This window comes from Pleurodeles waltl, chromosome 5 (assembly GCF_031143425.1).
Source record: "Pleurodeles waltl isolate 20211129_DDA chromosome 5, aPleWal1.hap1.20221129, whole genome shotgun sequence".
In the NCBI taxonomy this organism is placed as follows: Eukaryota; Metazoa; Chordata; class Amphibia; order Caudata; family Salamandridae; genus Pleurodeles; species Pleurodeles waltl.
In genome coordinates this window covers 609453011-609472597 of record NC_090444.1, presented here as the reverse complement: position 1 = coordinate 609472597, position 19587 = coordinate 609453011, and the positions used below count along the sequence as shown (strand labels likewise).

The window sequence follows — 19587 nt, the reverse complement described above, 5'->3', positions numbered from 1 at the left end:
AAAATGTACTGTAAATGGTGCAGTGTACAGTAGAAATTTAGAGAATGCATTGGAACAGCAGAACGTAAACCGATATTTGTGCTGCTTTTATTTAAATGCATCTTAGTGCCAAAAATTGATGCGAGGATGCATTTTGCTCTAAAATATAGCACAACATTAAGGGTTTGCATTTCACATAATTATGCATACTTTTGCATAAATAGGTGAAAACAAATTAAATGGATTTTGCACAGCCCTACGTGAAAGCAGATAGGATATACCATTCTAGAGCACAACATCCTCCCTCAAGGCGATATATATACACAAATGTACTTCCGGGTAAAAAAAAAAAAAAAACTAGTGAAAAAATCAAACTGTCTTGGTCTATAAGGAAGTATTCATGTACTTCCCTATATTGGTCAGTAGCAAATTATAGTGTAGGTACTTAGTCTGTACTTCTCACTCGTGTGAGGGCCCTTGGCATCCATGTGCCCCACCTTTAGGTTGAGGGATCGCTTGAGGTACTGTGTTTGTAAATGAATGTTGTATTTGTATAGATCAAGCCTAGCCAAAAGACAGTGGAGGTCTGTATCAAATCAAAGGCACAGACACTGACAGACATTATTGCTGCAGCATACCGTAGTGTTGTTTAGAGAGGTGAGTGGTTTGCTGTTTCCTAAATTAGAGCAAGTTAGGGCAGTCCTGATGGGCACACAGATCTTGTTCCAGATCCTGGGTGCATAAAGGGTGAAGGGCAGTTACCTTGTTATTTCTTTTTTGTACTTCATTGTCTCTAGTATGGTGGTGCCCTGGCCTAGGGTGTGCCGAGAGCCACATAGATGGTGAGCTGGTCTATAAGATAAGCGGGGTGCTGGTCGTGATGGCTTTGTAAACGATTTAGCATTCCAGTCCATTCCATGTGTTCATTCCTGTATAGGGGAGCTCTAACAAAGTGCCAGTGACAGGCTATAAAGCATTTGGCAGCTAAAAGTCCAAGTGCCATCAGGGTTCTGGTAGACCACGGACCTCTCCATTCATCCATCATTCCCAAGAGCAGCACTATTCTGGGATCATCTACGGCAGTTCTGCCAACCACCTTCATAAGGATCAAGTGAATTTGTGACTAGTATCCCTGTATGATAGGACAATTCCACACTGCATGTTATAAGGCACCCAACTCTGTTCTACATCTAACACAACTAGGATCAAAGCCCTGCTTCATTATGCTAAGCCTCGATGGGCTGTAGTATAGTCTGTTTAAAAATTTCAGCTGAATGTGACAGTTTTATGGAGCAATTCTTGCCTCCACCCAATCTGCATCATCTATAGGACTGACATATTGCACCCACCTGTCTCTCTACACCACCCGAGGATCAGGGGTTTTGGTTACCAACGTATGATAAAGTCTAGAGATGCCTTTGCTCCAGATAGCTAACAGTGTGATTTGCACCTCTAGTGGATTATGGTTGGGGTGTTTCATAAGGACACCTTGGTTTGCCTCCAGTGCAAGGCATAGTTGTAGATACTGATAAAATTGTGTGTGATGCATATTATATGTTCCCACCATATAAGAGAAAGTTCCGATATGGTGCCCTCTCAGACCTGTCCAAGTCTGGAGATGCTGATAAGGACCCATGCTTAAAAGCCAACTAATTATACTTTGTTACAACAATCTGCCCTGCCATATTAGCGTTTCAGCAGTCAGAACTCTGTGACATTTGATGCATCGAAAGGCCGGAGCCAGCAGTCCCGGGTTGTCCCAGTGGGCGAAGGGAAATTTATGTCTGCCTGTGTTCCATACAGCAAGTGTAGAAGGCCATGTGGCTTTATACCTTCCAACTCTGCCACTACCACAGGATATTCTCGATCAGAGAATAGCCAGGCATTCACCGGGAGGATTTGGCTCACCCAATAATATTATTGGATGTCTGCTAGCCCCAAACCCCCTTCATATGGTAATAGACCACACTTCCTATACACTATTCGAGGTTGCTTACCAGCCCATAGAAACCTGAACACTGCTGTTTGTATTGTTTGAAAAAAGGAGGGTGGTATTTCGTATGGAAAGTTCTGAAGAATAGCCTCAGAAGAGAGATCATTTTAAATAAAGCCCCCACTGCTTGCCACAGTGAGTGCTATGATTTTTCTTGTGAGTTTTTTTTTTCTTCTAAAATAACAGGAATTCTGCATTTGTGAGTTTCAGCATCCAATTCTCAATGAGGTGCAGACAGTGCTTGAGTTGTTGGATGTCTTAAGCAGAGACGTCTTACTGGTGGAGTTGTGAATCATCACACATTAGTGAATTCTGATTCTGGTAGGTGAAACTAGTGCCTCAATGGGCTTCATGTGGGACAGTGTGGACCCAAGTTGAACTCCAAAGGTTATGGGGGATCTTTTGCGACCAAGAGGTGCCCATGTGAATGAACTTGTGTTGGATGTAAAGGCACGAACAGAATCAATAAAGGACATTGCCAGGGAATCCCATTGAAGACTCTATGATGTAGATAAGAGTGGTGTAGTTGACTGTCAAAGACATCTAAGAGGTCCAGCAAACTTAGGTTGTCAGGAGGGTGTCACCTACAATGTGTAAGGTAAAGAAGGTGAAAAGATCACTATCACAGTGATGGGCCCCTGATACTAGAGTGAGGTACAAGGAGTGTGGAATTACAATTGCCTAATGGCTGGCCAAAAACTTGATTGGGTTCGTAATATGGTAAGGCTAAAATGTCCAGAGAAAATTCTATCATAGAAACTGTCTGACACGTTTCAGCCTTCTACCAGGAACTTAAATAGTACAGGGCTTTCATCAGGACCAAAGTAGTGATCTAAACTGCAGAGGGGTACTATGAAGGCGTTCCTCTTTCATCATTGTAGCAGTCAGTGCTGTATGTGAAATACGTCAATACATAAAATTGATATATAATCAAATTGCAGTTTAGCATTAAGGCGGTAGGGAGAATTTCTCTGGTAACAAAAGGCAAGAACAAAACATACTTTAATACAGCTGTGACTGTTTCTGCAAAAAAGCAGGCTGGCACTGGTGATACCAAGTGGTTCCATGCAGAATAAGAGCAAAATAAAACGTAAAAAAAAAAAAGTCACAGTAGTTTTGTGGTCTCATCACTAATACTAACACCCGCAGACACACACACAAATATCCACAAGCAAACAGAGTCAGTGAAATCCTAAAAGAGATACCCTGACGGAAACTATTTTCCATACATGGACAGTACGGCAGGGAACCTCAGGGTTCAATTTAAAATTATAATGGAAAAGACAATAAAGGGAGACGCTGTATGGGCTGAAAGGAGCCCTGAAATCCGGCCAGGTTAACAAGTACCAGTGAAGTGAACACCTTAATGTTGAGGGTTTCCTGTTATTTCACTAACTCGCTCCACTGCCTCTTGTCCCAATAACTTATGGGTATAGATTCTGGTTTATATGAAGCAGAGATCTAAGCCAATTTCCACGAGGCAAGTGTTGGTGGGCATGTATGTCTTAACATCCCTGTGGAGTAGCGCTAGTCACTCATTGCATGATGGTTATGAGTCTGTCACTGAACCAGTGTGTGATGAAGGTGATTGGTTAATAAATACAGTGGCCAACAGGCTCAAATTTTACAGAGATGCCATCATGCATGTAAAATGTCAGGGTTTGATGGTGGCCTTTGGAGTAAAACAATAATACAATAAAAACAGGTTGGGTTTAGGGACGAGAAAAGGTGAGCTATAACCTGTTAGATGAAACACTGTAACGGTAAGATCCATATTGGTTAGTGAGAGTAGTGATGATTTTTCCAGTTTGTCTACTCTAATGTCTGTGTGATTTGGAGAAGAGTGAGAGAACCCTATATTAGGGATTATTGTAATTTTCTGTACGCAAAGGGTTATCAAACTGTTGGGCTGTGCTTGCATGTAGTAAGTGGAGTTCATAGATGCCCAAGTCAGAGTGACAACCATGGAATTATATCTTTCAATCCATGTGCATTTCTGTATAATTTATGTATTCAGTGTTGTTCTTTCATCAAGAGTACTCGGTTAGCAATTCGTAGGGGCACAGAGGGATTCATTTTTTCAGTTGTGCATTTCATATCTTCCCTATGTCTTCTGCAAAAAGTGGCCTGTCCTTGTGGTTGAATGTTTTCATCTCATATTACCGCAGTGTTCATTAATGTGTGCTGTAGTACTTCTTGTGGCCATACCAATGTAGCATACTTTGTACATGAAACTATGCCATTCCTGATTTTCTTCCTGTTTTCCTTTATCCTTCCACATGACTTTCCCCTTCATTAATTGTTAGTCTCTATTTCATTTCATTAGCTTTATTTCGGTAAAACGCAAATACCATAAAAGCACATCACAAGAAATCACAAATTTACAAAAATAAACTATAGATAAAAGTCCTTAAGTATAAAATATTTTCCCTTTAAGATCATACCATATAAAGATCATACCATATAAAATCGGGATAGAAAGTATATTACATTTTTCCATAATAAATATCGTGACACAAATATCTTCCTAGTTAAAAAAGCCAGATAGGTTAAAATAAAGTACAAAACTTTCCCATTATAAACTCCTACTAGTGTGATAATTTTAACATTTTTGTTCTGACACACCAAATTTCCTCTAGATAGCTTGCTAGGGCAAATGCCACCATGTCCTCGGTATTAGACCTGAAAATTCTAAGGGCAGTAAAACGGTTCTGAAAGCCCATAATTCTGCAAAGAGGTACAATCCATTTAGTTTGTTGTTTATCATAAGCAGGACAATGGAATAATACATGTGCACTACATTCGGGAAGGCAGCAGCCCATCGGACAAAAATTGGCATAAGGATCATCTTTAGACCAAGTGCAAGTGAAAGTACGTAGCGGTAGCGAGCCTATCCTGAATCTGATGTAAAGGCCACGGGCTCGTGGGAATGTAATCAAATCCATATATGATTCAAACTCGTAGTGACATTTGACTGATGTAAACTTGTCAGACAAACTACCTAGAGGGACCTCTGCTAGTTTCCTCACTTTTAGCCACCGCCAATATCCATCCTTTACAACTTGTGCCGCATTTTTGGGTAAATCGTTAGGGGCTATCCAGAAATGGACCAGCCCCAGTTTAGTCAGAATGGCCCTAACATGCTTTCACCAGGGAATTTTTTCCATGTAGTTTCCACTAATCAGAGCTTTCAACCATGTCCTATACGGACTAAGTATATCCAAGGACCATATTCTAATCCAATATAATATTGGTTTCAACGCTGCTATATGAGCAATAGAATCGAGGTTCACGTCCATGCGTACAGGTAACGTAGGAGAGCTAGTGGGTATTCTTAGGATAGACTTTATAAAATAATTTTCAGCAATCTCCAAATCCTTTAGGTTACCATGTCCCCATAGCTCTGCTCCATAAAGAGCACTCCCTCTTGCTTGTAACTCGTATATTTCCATTGCTGGAGTGATTGCGAACCTAGAGGACCTGTTTGCAAATCTCAGTACGCCACCCAGGTTCTGCTTCAGTGACATATGTGCCCTTGCTATCGGAGCCTGCCATCTATGCGTATCCTCAAGTCTGACCCCCAAATACACAAAATCTGCAACTCTCTCCAGCTCTACCCCTTCCATAGAGATACTCTTTCTTACTTTATGTTTGTTGTCACCAAAGATCATGTACTTTGTTTTCGTAGAGTTCACTTCAAGACCGTGATCTCTACAGAAGGATGTGAATTTTTGTAGTAAGTTTCCTAGACCGGACGCAGTTTGGTATAGCAATAATGTATCGTCCGCAAAGAGCAGGCATGGTGTCTTCACCCCCCCTAATTTGGGTGCATCGTTGTCACAAACAAATAGATAAGGAATACAAGCATTTATAAATATTAGGAAAAGGGTTGGGGCCAAAACACACCCTTGTCTCACTCCCCTTTTAATTGGGATCTCTCTTGTTGTTTCCCCATTTGCTCCCCATCTAACTTTGGCAAAGGTCTTATTGTACAAGCTTTTGATTGTGTTTAATAGCGTACATGGGAGTCCTGCTCTATCCAGTATCTCCCATAGCTTTTGGCGTGGGACCAAGTCAAAAGCAGATCTGAGATCCACGAAGGTTACGAATAACTTCCCTCCTTCCTGGTCGACAGACTTCCATTTAATCGTGAGGAATCTAAATATCTGGTCGATTGTGCTAATTTTTTCCCTGAAGCCGGCTTGGAAATCACTCAGGATTTGTGATTCTTGCATCCATGCCTTGGTTCTTATCAGGATCTGATGACAAAATATTTTTGGGAGATTATCCAAAAGACTAATTGGCCTGTAATTTGTTGGGTCAGATCTATTTCCCTTTTTATAGATAGGTATAATGATAGCACCCCTCCAGGTGTGAGGATAATTTCCAGTGGCCAAGACTGCATTGGATACTTTATTTATATATGGGACCCATAGCTCTGGATCAGATTTATATAAATCGGCCGGAATACCATTGAGGCCAGGAGCCTTTCCCGTTTTTTGGGCCATAATGGCCTCTCGTGTTTCAGCTAGTGTAAATGGCATAGGGTTATTCTCCGAGAGGAAACCCAATTTGTACGCCTCAGGATCATGAACTTCCTCTTCATAGAGTTTCATGAAATTATCAGCCCAAGTATCGGCGGGGATATGGCAGTCAAGTCTATTCCCCTGGTTTCGCCCATTTGAAGCTACCAGGGACATAAAGCGTTATGTGTGCTTTTCCCTGGCTGCTATCAATAGATTCTGCCAGGCCTCCATTTCCCAATTGTTTTTAACATGCTTTATTGTTGACGCATAATCTCGTCTGGCATTCTTTATCAGGGTTTTATCACTTGATTTGATTGCTTTGATCAAGCCATTTCTAGCAACCCTGCATGTTTTGTCAAACCACCTGTGACAGAAACGCACCGGGTGTTTGGCTTCTCTGCTAGTTTTTAGGAAAAGATCCTGAAGAGAAACAAATAATGCCGTATGGAGACTCAGGATCTCATTTAGAGAATGGAAAGAGGGGGTTTCAACAAGCTGATGTGTTGTTACTATATCATACAATGTCTTCTGCAATTTTGTTGACTTTTGGAAGCACTCCCATTTCAAGGTACGCTTGTTAGAGGAGAGTGTTAGGGGTACAGAAACTCTCTTGTTATATTTGGTATCCTCATTTTCTAGAATTAGGCCCTCGTAGGTGACTAAAATTGGGGCGTGTCACTTGTATACTGTCTTCCTACATACATATCATGTACACAAAACCAAATTCTTATATCAATTACCGCATAGTCGAATATACTACTATACTGGCCTCTAAAAAAGGTGTACTTAGCAGGTGTGTCCGAGGGAAAACGGCCATTCGCTGGGCGAAGGCCATGGGTGATCATAAAATGAATAAATTGGAGCACTCTACTGTTTGACCTGACCTGTTTCTTTAAAGAGGAAAAAGGCGGAATATTCCATGCTGCGTCTTCTAATTGAGTTACTTCTGAGAAAGCACAATTTGGTTCAAGTGTTACATTTAGGTCCCCTACAATAAAGATAAAATGCGAGTTTATATATTCTGAAACTAAGGCATTTAATACATAGAATGTTTTAGACAATTTGTTTGGGGGACCTGGTCTATTATAAATGTTAATAATACATAGTAGAAAAGAACCACACTTCTGCTGTATGGATCAGGCCAATATGTCCTCTGAGTCCACTTCAATTTCTTTGATTTTCCCCTTGACTGTAATCTTCAGCCATATAATAAGTCCTCCAGCTGGTCTCCCCATCGGGGAAGGACTTGCTGATTTGCAGTAGGATTTGAAACCTTGCCTAAGAACATTATCTATCATCCATGTTTCTTGAAAAAAACAAATGTCAAAATTGTCGATGAAGTCCCCCCAGTTTGGATCAACTAATTTAGTACGAATTCCTGCCAAATTCCATGACAAAAAGTTTGGAGTTAAATGCCCATCGCTTGCCGTCTTCTTCAATGAAGGTTCAGGACTACACATATTACCAATTGGGTTTTTAGAGGTAGAGTTTAAGAGAGCATCTTTCGTACCTGGCAATGGAGATTTCTCCCTCCTTTCAGCAGAAGGCACTAATGGGGACCCCTTTTCCCCATAAAATATAAAGTTGGGGGACTCCCTTTGGGCCTGTTCGGGAATAAGTCAATCAGATTCATCTGCCAGGGATAATTGGACAGGAGTCTTTGGTATTGTTGAGACATTCACGGGGGGACTATCCTGTTTGTTGGATTGCACCAAAGGACTCTTAGAAGCTCGTGAATTTATAATTGGCACGTGGTCTTCTTCGGGCCAATGACTTTTAAAATAGATCTTCGAGCCATTTTTCAAAGGGTTTCTCCTTTCTAGAGATAGAAGACCCCTTACGAGATCAGGGGTAGATAGTGTCAACTTTATCGTATCAAATTGGCCTACCGAAGCGGGATATCGCTGGGCAGAAATTATGTCCGAGTGTATTACAGAGCTGCATTGGCGGGTGTGCCGGATCCAATTTATGACTTTATTTTTTAGAGACATTGTGTCTTCTTTCATATCTGTTACTACTGATGGAACCCTGCACATATAAATGGAATAGTCACAGGCTCTATGCAGAAGTGCATTTTGTGCGGAATTTACGACCCTTGTATGCTTTAGGTGGGCCAGTGTTGGCACGGCAGGAATTTCTTTTGATCCAAGGGGACTACTCTGGTCAGATGGCGAAGCTGAGTTTGCCTGAGTCGGGGCACTTAGTGGCTGTAGCAAGGATTTTTCCTTAATTTTCCAGGGAACTGGTGCTATATAAGGACTAGTTTTAATAAATGGCTCATGGTTATTTAGGTTGCAAAGTTCCATGGAGGTACTTTTGGAACGATGTAAAGACAAGACCTCAGATAGAGAAGACTTTAGTTCTTTCACTTCTTCTTTTAATTCTACAACAAGCGTTAACAAGTCCTTCTGCATGGGATGGATCTCATGTTGACTAGTGGCTTGGTCATTAAAAATACCCAGATCATCATTAGTGCCCAGGGACTCCAGAGCAGAGAAACGATTTGATCATGGGATCTCATGAACAATCACACTTCCAGCTGGGGTTTTCCTCCGCACTTAACAATGCTCTATGTGGGCCCCCTTTGCTTTGGGAGGGCAAGGGCCTCGCAAGGACATCGCTGGTGGGGATCTTTCCCTTGTCGCAGGGTTTCAGGAAGGTTGAAAGGGAGCCATTTTTTAAGCACTTTTGAGGTTCTTTATCTTTTTTAGTCAACAAGGCCTCCACTTCCTCTATTAAGCTGTCAATATCATCCGCCACACAACCTGACGGAGCGCGAGGAGTTTTAAACAACTTAGGAATCTTAGGCTGGGCATTTCCCCCTAGTGGGCTATTTCTGGCTTTGCGTTTCCCCTTAGGAGCTGTTCGCTAGAACTAGACAATAACCTAAATGTCTGGAAGGGGTCAATGTCTACACAGAGTTTGAATTGGAGAAATTCCTACCTTACAGCAAAGTGGGATTGCCCAGCCCGGCCTTCTATCGGTCTCTGACGGGCACAGACGGGCCCGCCCTTGGCCCGGGCTTCGCTTTGTAGCGCCCGCGATGAAATGTTCAGCCCCCTCCGGTTGAAGAATGCTCCTGGGACTCGTAGACCCACCAGGAGCCAGGGGACGGAATGGAGAGATGCCCCGAGGTGTCGCGGCGCGCTTTGTAGCGCCCGCGATGCAGTGTTCAGCCCCCTCCGGTTGAAGAATGCTCCTGGGACTCGTAGTCCCACCAGGAGAGCCAGGTGACGGAATGGAGAGATGCCCCGAGGTGTTGCGGCGCGCTTTGTAGCGCCCGCGATGCAGTGTTCAGCCCCCTCCGGTTGAAAAATGCTCCTGGGACTCGTAGTCCCACCAGGAGCCAGGTGACGGAATGGATTGCTCGCAAAAAGTCAGCCAGATCCTCTAACCACACAACCGGCTCAGCAGCAGGAAAAAAATCCTCTCCTTACAGCCCTTCGGAAGTGGGACATCAGGGGGGTGGCCCAGCCCAGCCTCTGTCAGGCGCTGACGGGCGCAGGACGGGCCTGCCCTTGGCCCGGGCTTTGCCCGGGCGGCGGGAGCGCTAAATTAAGTTTCAAAGGGCTCCTGCCCTTTGGATACAAGCGGCACCTCCTCCAAGCCCGAACGCGCTTCCCGCGACGGCGGGAGCGCTAAATGAAGTTTTAAAGGGCTCCTGCCCTTTGGATACAAGCGGCACCTCCTCCAAGCCCGAACGCGCTTCCCGCCTCTATTTATTTTTTTCTTTCTTTACGACCTTTCTTCCCTTCTTAGGTTCTTTTTTTATTCCTCCTTGTGTGTATTCCCCCCTTAATTCATCACGTATCCTTATTTTTACTTGGGAGTCTCTTTTCTACAGTGTTTCCTTTCATTTTGTCGACCTCCACATTTCTTCCAACCTATAATTCTATGGATGTTTTGCTCCTTTCTTCTTTGTCCCTAACTTTTGTTATTCCTTGGACACTCCTTTCTACCACAGATCTCTTACCTTTGCACATCTCCCACCTTTCTACCATCTCCCTTTCTCTGTTGGATCTCCCATCTTTCCACCATCTCCCTTTTTAGTTAGGCTCTCTCATTCCCCTTCCTCTAAAGGGCCCTAGCTTTGAAGGGAAACCTAATTATTCCGCATTATTTGCATGGACATAGCCAATCTTTGTGCAAAATCTGCTGAACTCCATGTCTTCCATGGATCCATTCAAAGTGGAGGACTCTCTACAGGGGAGTGAGCCCTTGCACTCTCCTTTAGCAAGACAGCACTGCACCAGAAACGACTATAACATGTACATATGTTATAATGAATCTCACATAATTGCACCACTGGTGTTCACCTCCTGGGTAAGGGCAAAAAGCACAACAGGACCGGTGCAATGGGTCTTGTAAGTTTTCCTTCTTCACCTGGACTGCTCCACGTGCCCCTGGGTGAAGACCAAAAGGGTCCCGGGGGCCTCAAATTTGTGCCAGCAGTGCCATTAGCAATCAGCCAGCACAAACTAAGTATTGGTGGTATCAGCACTCCTACACTCTAACCAGCATTAACCCCCAGACAGAATGACAAGCAAGGTCTCTTTCATACAACAGACCATTTCTAAAGGATCAGCAAACAGTAGACATGAGCTAGGTGTACAGTTCGAGATTAAAAACTCAACATGATTTTCAAATAGAGCACAATGTTCTCTTTAGGAAGTGCTATAGAGATGTCATTAATATGTCGTTAAACCAATAGGACTATGACAAGGTGGAGAACATTATTGGTCACTTCATGTCTGCACCTGTTTATAACCCACAGGCTGGGGTGTTCTGGAGGAGAGGGGCTGTTGAAACTTTAAGGGTGTCACCTGTTTTAGTGCAGTCAGCTCAACCCATTTCCTCACTCCCCTCCAACATCTGATTTAATGTACCTGTGGGGAATCAGTTTGATGTTTTATCCAAAGTTGACTGCAGCAATCCCCCATTATAGATCTGTTCCAGGTCATGTCTAGGGTGACAGAAAACTTGAAGAGTGGGTCTAGAGCAGGCTCTGCTAGACCCAGAAATTATTTCTCTCTTAAAGCTGGAACACTGCTGGGCTTAAAAGAAAGGATTAAAATCCCATACTGGCTGGATTTTATTGATAAGTTTGATTTTGTTCTTCTACAGTAAACTTGTGCTGCCTCATCAATCTCATGTAGGGGTTTCTCAAGTTACTCCTCCCCTGCTATACCCTCTGCCCAGGGAAGAGCAAAGGGTGGTCTCTAAATTTGGGTAAAATTGAATCTTAAGGTGGCCGTAACAACTATTGACGTGGGAAGTCCTGCATACCAGGCAGTGCTCATCAAAGATAACTAGGGCTCTTTTTATTTTTATTTAGTACATTTTTGTAAAGACGGTTTTACTAATTCCTTTTATTATCTCTTTGAGGGTCTGTTTCAGTTTATAGCAGGCCTTAAGCCAACTGTTCCTGGTGTGATTTCCCAACCTAGATTCCTGCTTTGTGGAGATTTTAATGCCAAGCCAGGAAATCTGAAGGAGGAGTTGGGCCTCGTGGGCTTTTGTAATTATAGAAAGAAATTATGATTATGGAGGGAGGGAATTAAGGAACTTTTTTAGCTTCAAATGATCTTGTGAATGTAATCAACCTTTCCGAGGATGGCGGTCCAAGCGCACCTACATTTTGGGGGGGGGGGGTACTTATCTATTATTGATTATATATTTGCCCTGAGGAACCTGCTTCATTGAGTCATCAAATGTAGTATACTTAAGACCCAATGGAGGGGGGGGGGGGGTCATAATCCACTGTGTATAGAAGGGGTCTTTCCCATGGATAGTGACAAACCGACAGCGATGAGTATGGAAGTTATTCAACTTTCAAAGGATGGACTTAGATTGGTTTGGTCACTTAAGGACCCTAAGTCCACTCTAAATTCCTTCCTCAAGAAACACTTGCCAGTATTTATGGGGTGCCTAATTGAAGATACTGGGGAATCTTTATTTGCAGCCTCTCATCTATTATGCTCATGTATTATGAATCACTTGTTAAAAAAACCTCCGGCCTGCCCAAGACTGTCCACGCTGGTTTTACTGTGTTCTGCGGCTAACCGTCCTTTGAGGAAGTTTCGCCCAAGAGATACTGATGTCAGAGCTACTTTGCTTTTTGTTATCTACATCAACGAGTTAAGCACCCACCTATCGCCGGCCACCAGACGTTCCAAAAATAGCCAATGTCCTGGTTCTGGCATTATTATGCACCAATTATGCTGTCTTAATGGCCCGCACCCCTACTATCCTGCGTATCTTGGTTGAATCCTTAATCAGATTCATGGGTAGCCTACATCTGACAACTAATTTTGGGAAATCATTCATAATGGCATGTAGCCCGGGAAGGAGAAGCTTGTGGTCCCTCCAGATTTTAGACCAGTCTGTGAGTTCCGTTCAAAATTTTAAACACCATGGTGTCATTTTTGATTCTACAGGTTCTTGGCAGTCCCAGGTTAAGGCTGCCTGTTTGAGATGAAGTAGGGCAGCTAGGTCTTTACTCAACCTCGCTCGTGAGGACGGTAGAAGTCCTACTTCTCCCTACATTACAATGTATAACTTGCAGTGCTTTCCCACAGCGATTTAGGGATCAGGGGTGTGGGAGTTCTATAACGCTTCCCCCATTCAGGTGGAGGAAAATCAGATTTGTTCACGACTTCTGACTCTCCCTTCAACTAGTTCCAACTTCATCCTGCATTCAGAACTTAACAAACAATATGTTTCCCATGTAGACAAGCTGGCACCGCTTTTGCTGTGGATTAGGGTATGGACCAGCTCTGAAAAAGTTTTAATAGGGAAGTGGTTTTGGATTACCTTAGTTTAGATACCCTGGTTGAAATATGTTAATAAGGTCGTGCTCACATCAGACATCGGGCTCCACAAAATGTTTACTGCCCCCAACTAATTTAAATAAATCTGATAAGAGGCTAGTAAAGTCCCGCCAAGCAGAGTTGTGTATTTCACAAAGAATGGAGAGTTTCCTCAGCAAGTGTTACACACGAATATTGAAGGAAGATGGCATTTTATTTGCTGTTAGAACTTTCACGGTGGGAAAGGTCTCTTCTTTTTAGATACAGTGTGGCAACTTTTATGTTTTTCCTATGACTAAAAGCTTTGAGTGAGTCAATTACCAGCCTATCCCTGTGACGGGTTGGCTGAGCAGTCCTTGGTGCCTTTCTTTTTTTTTTTTTGCACATTTTAAAGACCCTTCTTTGTAGGCTGTCTTAAACATATTCTGAAACCTCTTGCCTTCCAGAAATGTAAAGATGCCATACTGTATTTACAGCTGTTAGGCAGCCCTTACGCTTGTCATAATGTATGCCGTTTTTTATGGGCGAGCACAAAGCGCTCCGCCATAAAGTAATCTCTCTTTGGGCTTCAAAGCACGCCCAGGTCACGTCAGTCTCTTTCATTGGTTCCTGGGCTTGCTCTTTAAAATCTGCATGATTTCATTTGTGAAAGGCATGCATACATCATGCCTTTTCCGGTGTTTAGCCCACCTACACAGCACCGGTAAACTTCTAGAAACATACGAGTCTCGATGTTTTGAGCCTGGTTTCTGGACTACTTTATCTGTTAATTTTCCCCGCAGCGCGATCGCACTCCGTGTTTTCGTATTAAATTTCAGCGTGATCGCGCTGCAATTTACATAGTGCGATCGCGCTGTGTTTTTTTTCTTTTAATTTGTGTGGCAAGAAAAGTTAGGTTAAGAGTTTACAACGCAAATAGCTCCAACTCGAGCAAATGCGAGCCCATTGCATTGAAAATGCTTGTTTAAAATTGTCAGTTAGAAAAAGGAAATCAATGGATGGCTTAGAAATGTCACCCTGTTAGCTGCTGAAAAAATGTGTTGTCCGAAATTCGGGTAGGGGTGCTCTCCCAGTGACATCTGCACTTTATTGAATTTTATTTTACGCACTTTACAGAGGCTTGATTTCCTTGGGTGAAGTAGCAGTAATAAGTTCATTTAATCTAAATTGTTTCAACAGTTATTGTTTTAAAGATGAATAGTATTGTATTGTTTTATGCTCTTTCATGAATTTAGCCACAAAATTGAATAAAGATATTTGACTGGTTATCAGTAAAAGAATGATTTGTATCGTTAGATTAATCTGGTTTTATGGATGTAAATTAATAATTATAACAACCTTGTGCACAGGTGTAAGTCCTATCTCTTTCAGCTCAGTTATTTTCTGATATCCTCACCATAACTAAGAAAAGTCTGCTCCTGTTTCATATCATAAGAGCATTAAAGTATTACTTTAGCAAGACCAAAGAGTTCAGTACATTTGATGGAGAGTGCTTACTTCAACGTAAAGTCATAAACAGGCTGTAAAGGTTCTACAAGGAAAGGAAAGAGCTAATCCACAGGAGTATCAAGAGTTACATTTGCTTTATGGTGTAACATTTGATATCAAACTGTCAGGCAATATTAAGCTAGAGCTAAACACAAGAGCAAGTACCATAGGCTTTGAGAGTGGGCCTTGCAACGAACAGCATCCCCTTTCTGTGATCCCATCAACCCTTGCTTTTGGGTGGTAGTGTATCAGTTTTCCCCATCTTTCTAAATGGTGGTTGCAAATGGAGCGCTGTAGGTTTCACCTGGTAACAATCAGAGCATTAAGGAACTCCGATTCAGGGGATCATTATGAGTTTAAAGGATGGAAAAGGCTGTCTGCCAAACTCCTGCGGTCAAGTTGTCGCCAGTGCAGCCACCTTCCTGCGGGTCCCAATGGGTGTTTTCCACTGAGTCAGTGGACGGAAACTGTGTGTCTGCCTGCTGACCCCCTGGAAACCACCTAGAACATTGACGCCGGCGGCAATGCTGCTGTGTGCAAGGTGCACCAGCACCCATTGCGCTGTTCACTGTCTGCTGTGCAGACAGTGAACGGCGCTGCGGGGCTGGCCATGGGGGCACTGGACTGCCCATGGCAAGTGCATGGGCAGTGTAGGGGCCCCCTGCACCCCGTCTCCGCCAGCCTTTATATTGCGGTGCTACTGCCATGTAGAACCTGGCGGAGAAGGGGGTCGTAATCCCCAGGGTGACACTGCTTGCAGCGCTGCCCTGGCGGATTAGCACTGGCAGCAGCGCCAGTCCCTCCTGTGGAGGAAAACTAGCAATGCTGGCAGTCTGACCAGGGTCGTAATGACCCTCTTAGTGTTTTCCCTGTGAATTGTTCTCTTCCAAACCCAATCCACATGACCAAGACTGAGAACTGCAATATATGTCCTTTCCAAAACATCTTGACGCATTTAGGAACACCAGTGGGCCCCTCTGAACTTAACATGTCAGCCAAGTAACTTAGCTGTGGTAATTACTGGGCTGGTTTGTAAAACCTCTCATTCTCATTTGCATCAACTAGTACAGCTAGAAGAGCACCCAGTTCACTGTTTACCCAGCATTGCGCATTCTAAGAGCATTTAAATGTCCTTGTCGTGTAATGTACTTGTCAACAAGTATTTGAAGATCTATTTATTTTTGCGTAACAAATATTCTGCTTCCATTACTTTTACTGTCCTGCCCTGGGTTGGTAAATTCCGTTGATTAACTGATTCAAAAGAAGCAGTAAAACAGAAGATGATCTGGACTACACACTGAATTGAATTAAAGCAGGTTCATTGTATTATGAACCAGAGGTTTAGCTGTTAAAATATATGAAAAGAATGTCAAGAAGGATGGATTCCTACTTTATAATTAGAAAAATATATTTAGTTGTGCTTAACTTAATTTATTATGAACGTTTAATTTCTTTCTTTGCAGTTTTTTCTCAAACTAACCATTTTCCTTTCCTATTAGGAAATTGGGGATGTTCTTCAGACCAGAGGTCATGAAGTTGGAGTAACCACTGGCAGAAAGCGAAGATGCGGCTGGCTTGATCTAGTCTTGCTCAAATATGCACACATGATCAATGGTTTTACTGCGTGAGTAGTTTGCACTGATGATTTTTTTAGTTCACAGAACCTTGCCCTTTGCTGAAACTAAGTGTAGCAGGTGGTTGACCCAGAGTTGGAGGCCTACAATGAGTCTCCCTTCAAAAGTACATTGAGTCACTGAAAATAGGATGACCGCCCATCCCCTGCTATAAATATATTTAAAAAAGCTAATAAAGGCAGAGTGTGTGTACAATACACCTAGTCAATTAAAAGTGAATCAGTACTGCAGTAACTTTGTTGCACCTGATTGGCCTTTAGATGCGAGTCACTTGAAGGGAAGAGATGTCAGTCTCCTGACACTTAGATAAGTGATTTCATTATCAAGCCGCAAAGTTCCAAGCGCACAGCAAGTTTTATTTACAGGAAAGTATTGTATGACTGTGAATAAGAGTAAGGGCAACTCACATTGGGCATGAATCCTTGAACTCCCAACCTGAAAGTTGTAAATGTACTCATGTAGTGGTAATTGCAATTCCATTTATATAGTGGTTACTATCCCTGATGAGGCGTCAAAGCACTTTACTCCAGGCAGCACACTGCGCAGAACCCAAATGTAATGTTTAGTTCAGTGTTATTGGTTACTGTTAATTATTAGGATTAGTCTTGTGCCCCCAAAGAGGACCATTCCATGCAGTCATTTCAGTTTTTTTAAATGATGGTCTGAAGTAATTGTGGTTAGTTAGTCATTATTGGTGAGGGGGTGAGCTAATGCACGTGGTTGGTGGAATTAATACAGGAGTTATGCATGTGATGTGCTTTAATTTCTGGCTTCATGGAATTCAGAAAGATATCCAGGAATGTGCAACCGTGGCACATTCCCCTAGTATTTTCTCTGCTAGGAAATGTAATTTACCTAAGTTAACATTTTCTTAAGTTTCTCCACGAGAAAAACTATTTTCACTGAGAAACCTTTCCCCTCCCCCACCTTCTGTACATTTTGGAGGTTTCTCCTTCCAATTTCGACCCTGAAAACAAATGTTCTTATGCTCTTGAAAAGAGTAAATGTAAATCCCCAAAAAAGTTCAAAATATGAGTTTACCCCGAAAAAGTTGTCCACCCACAAACATCTGATTTATTTTGATCAGCCCCAACTTTTGCAAGTGGACCCACCTTGGAACATTTCAGAATGAGTCTGATCTATTTTTTCTGTCACAGAATTTTTGCTATATTGGCAGAATACTTGTTTGAGCAAATCTCACTGACGTTCAAATCCTGCAGTTACTGATTTTGTGAAGGAACTATTTGCCAGATAAATTACACATTATTTGCACACCTAAGCTTCACTTGTGTGCCTAATGTGCTTTATGATTCAGACCCTCTGGTCAGTGGCAGCTGGTGACTTTTAAAACTGATAGGGTGTAAACATTGTTTACGAGTTTCATCAAGTAAGCAAAGCAAGTTCAACTAATACAAGGAGGGGATGGGTGTAGTACTCCCCAGTCAAACTTTTGAATAGTGGAAGTCAAAAAGGTCCATTGATTATACACCAAATTGTGGTAAAGAACTTGGTTAAAAAGCAGTTGTTTTAATAGGTAATATTCGGAAGTAGAAGACTGACAATATTTCAAAACTCGAGTGTGCCCCCATTTCCTACAGCACTAAATATTTATTGCATATTCATTCCATCTTTTGCCACCAATGGGCCACCAATATTGAAGAAGAAACTTGACCTTATGAATTCGAGATATTTTGCTGCAGTAGCCCCTCATAATCAAAGAAAACAAATATTTTCATCAAACCACATATTGCCATAGGGGTCCCTGGCACTTAACTGAACTACTTTTGTGTGACTGTGCTCCTTGTGAAAGGGAAGGATGTTGTCACTAGGAATGAAGTTAGCCAATGGTGTATACTTTTAGTCAAATCAAACGTCCTTGATTAACACCAGACCCAAAAAGGTGGCCTTAAATAGTGTTTTCTGCTTTACCACCTGCAAAGGAGCAGGAACTATGACACCAGTACAACTCGCCAAAAAACAAACCAGCTCTAAGAGCCAACACTGTTTAAAGAGTTCAGACAAAATCAGGCTAAAAAACAAAGGGTATAAAAAGAGAAAGCTAGCCTTCTCCCTCTTCATACCAAGGATCTGGAACAATTTCCCACCTACAACCAGCGTACACTAAATGCTAGCTGCAGAGGCTGCAGCAGATCAGAATTGTGACAAGTGGGTGGGTTGCACCCACACGTCAGCACTGGGATGCATTAATCCACTCCACTTCACCACTGGTTCAGTAATATGGCGGGTTATACAGATGACTGCAGTGGATGCATTAATTCTCACAAAATGATTATAGTTGGATTGGAAGCTGTCTTTTGCTGGTTACACGCTGATCTGTGCAGTAGGTATATAAATCCTACTAAGCTATCTCATTGGTTTTGAACCTCTTACCTACAAATGATACAAAGATATCTGAAGAAGGCAAGTTAACAGTGCAGGCTGCATAAAATTCTCTGCAGTGATGTGTGATCGGCGGGTGCATGCATGCATGCAAGGTGAGTTGTGAGTGTAGATAAAAAGAAATAATCACTTACCTTGCTTGCTTCACGACATCCAACATCCTCCTCAATCCTGTCCGTGTTCTGCTCTGTCTCCTTGGGCTCCAGTAAATTCCCCTAACCAATCCTGGTGCTGCCCTCATGCTGGTTACCAGCATGAGAGAGGCTCCAGGATTGGAGGGAGCGGCTTCTCTCAGTGCTTTTAAGAGTACTGGAGGCCTGTTCGTTAGAGAGGTTTAAAAAGGGCATGTCTGGCTGGCCGTCGCAAGACAGCCAGCCAAAGAGACAGGCGCACTTAGTACCTTAGTACACAGCCAGCCCAACGCTCCTCCCTGCTGCAGCAATGGCCCCGCCCGTCCTGACACTCTGTTCAGGATGGGTGAATGAAAAATAAAATGGTAATAAATTAAGTTTATTACCATTTTATTTTTCATCTCTGGGGCTTTCCTAGAGCACATTTTTGGGAATGGGACGATGCCAAATGGAGAAGCTGCTCCTGAACAACTCTTTGTGTAGACCATTACCAGTTGAATTTTTTTTTACTTAATAATTACATGGCTTGACATAATAGTGGCTAATAAAGAACTGGTCTGCTGTGTAGCAGTAATTCAATGAATTCTCAAAGTGATGGTTTCATATGTCACTATTACCTAAGTCAGT

The 19587-nt window shown here is 42.6% G+C and overlaps 1 protein-coding gene across 1 annotated transcript in view; it reads left to right on the top strand.

The window, feature by feature from the left end:
* The window catches only part of ADSS2 (adenylosuccinate synthase 2), a 236387-nt gene that overhangs the window by 202122 nt on the left and 14678 nt on the right, over window positions 1-19587 (top strand). Inside the window, exon 10 of the mRNA XM_069234457.1 lies at window positions 16295-16419. Coding sequence (XP_069090558.1) covers window positions 16295-16419 — 125 coding nt within the window. The remainder of the gene's footprint in view (window positions 1-16294; window positions 16420-19587) is intronic.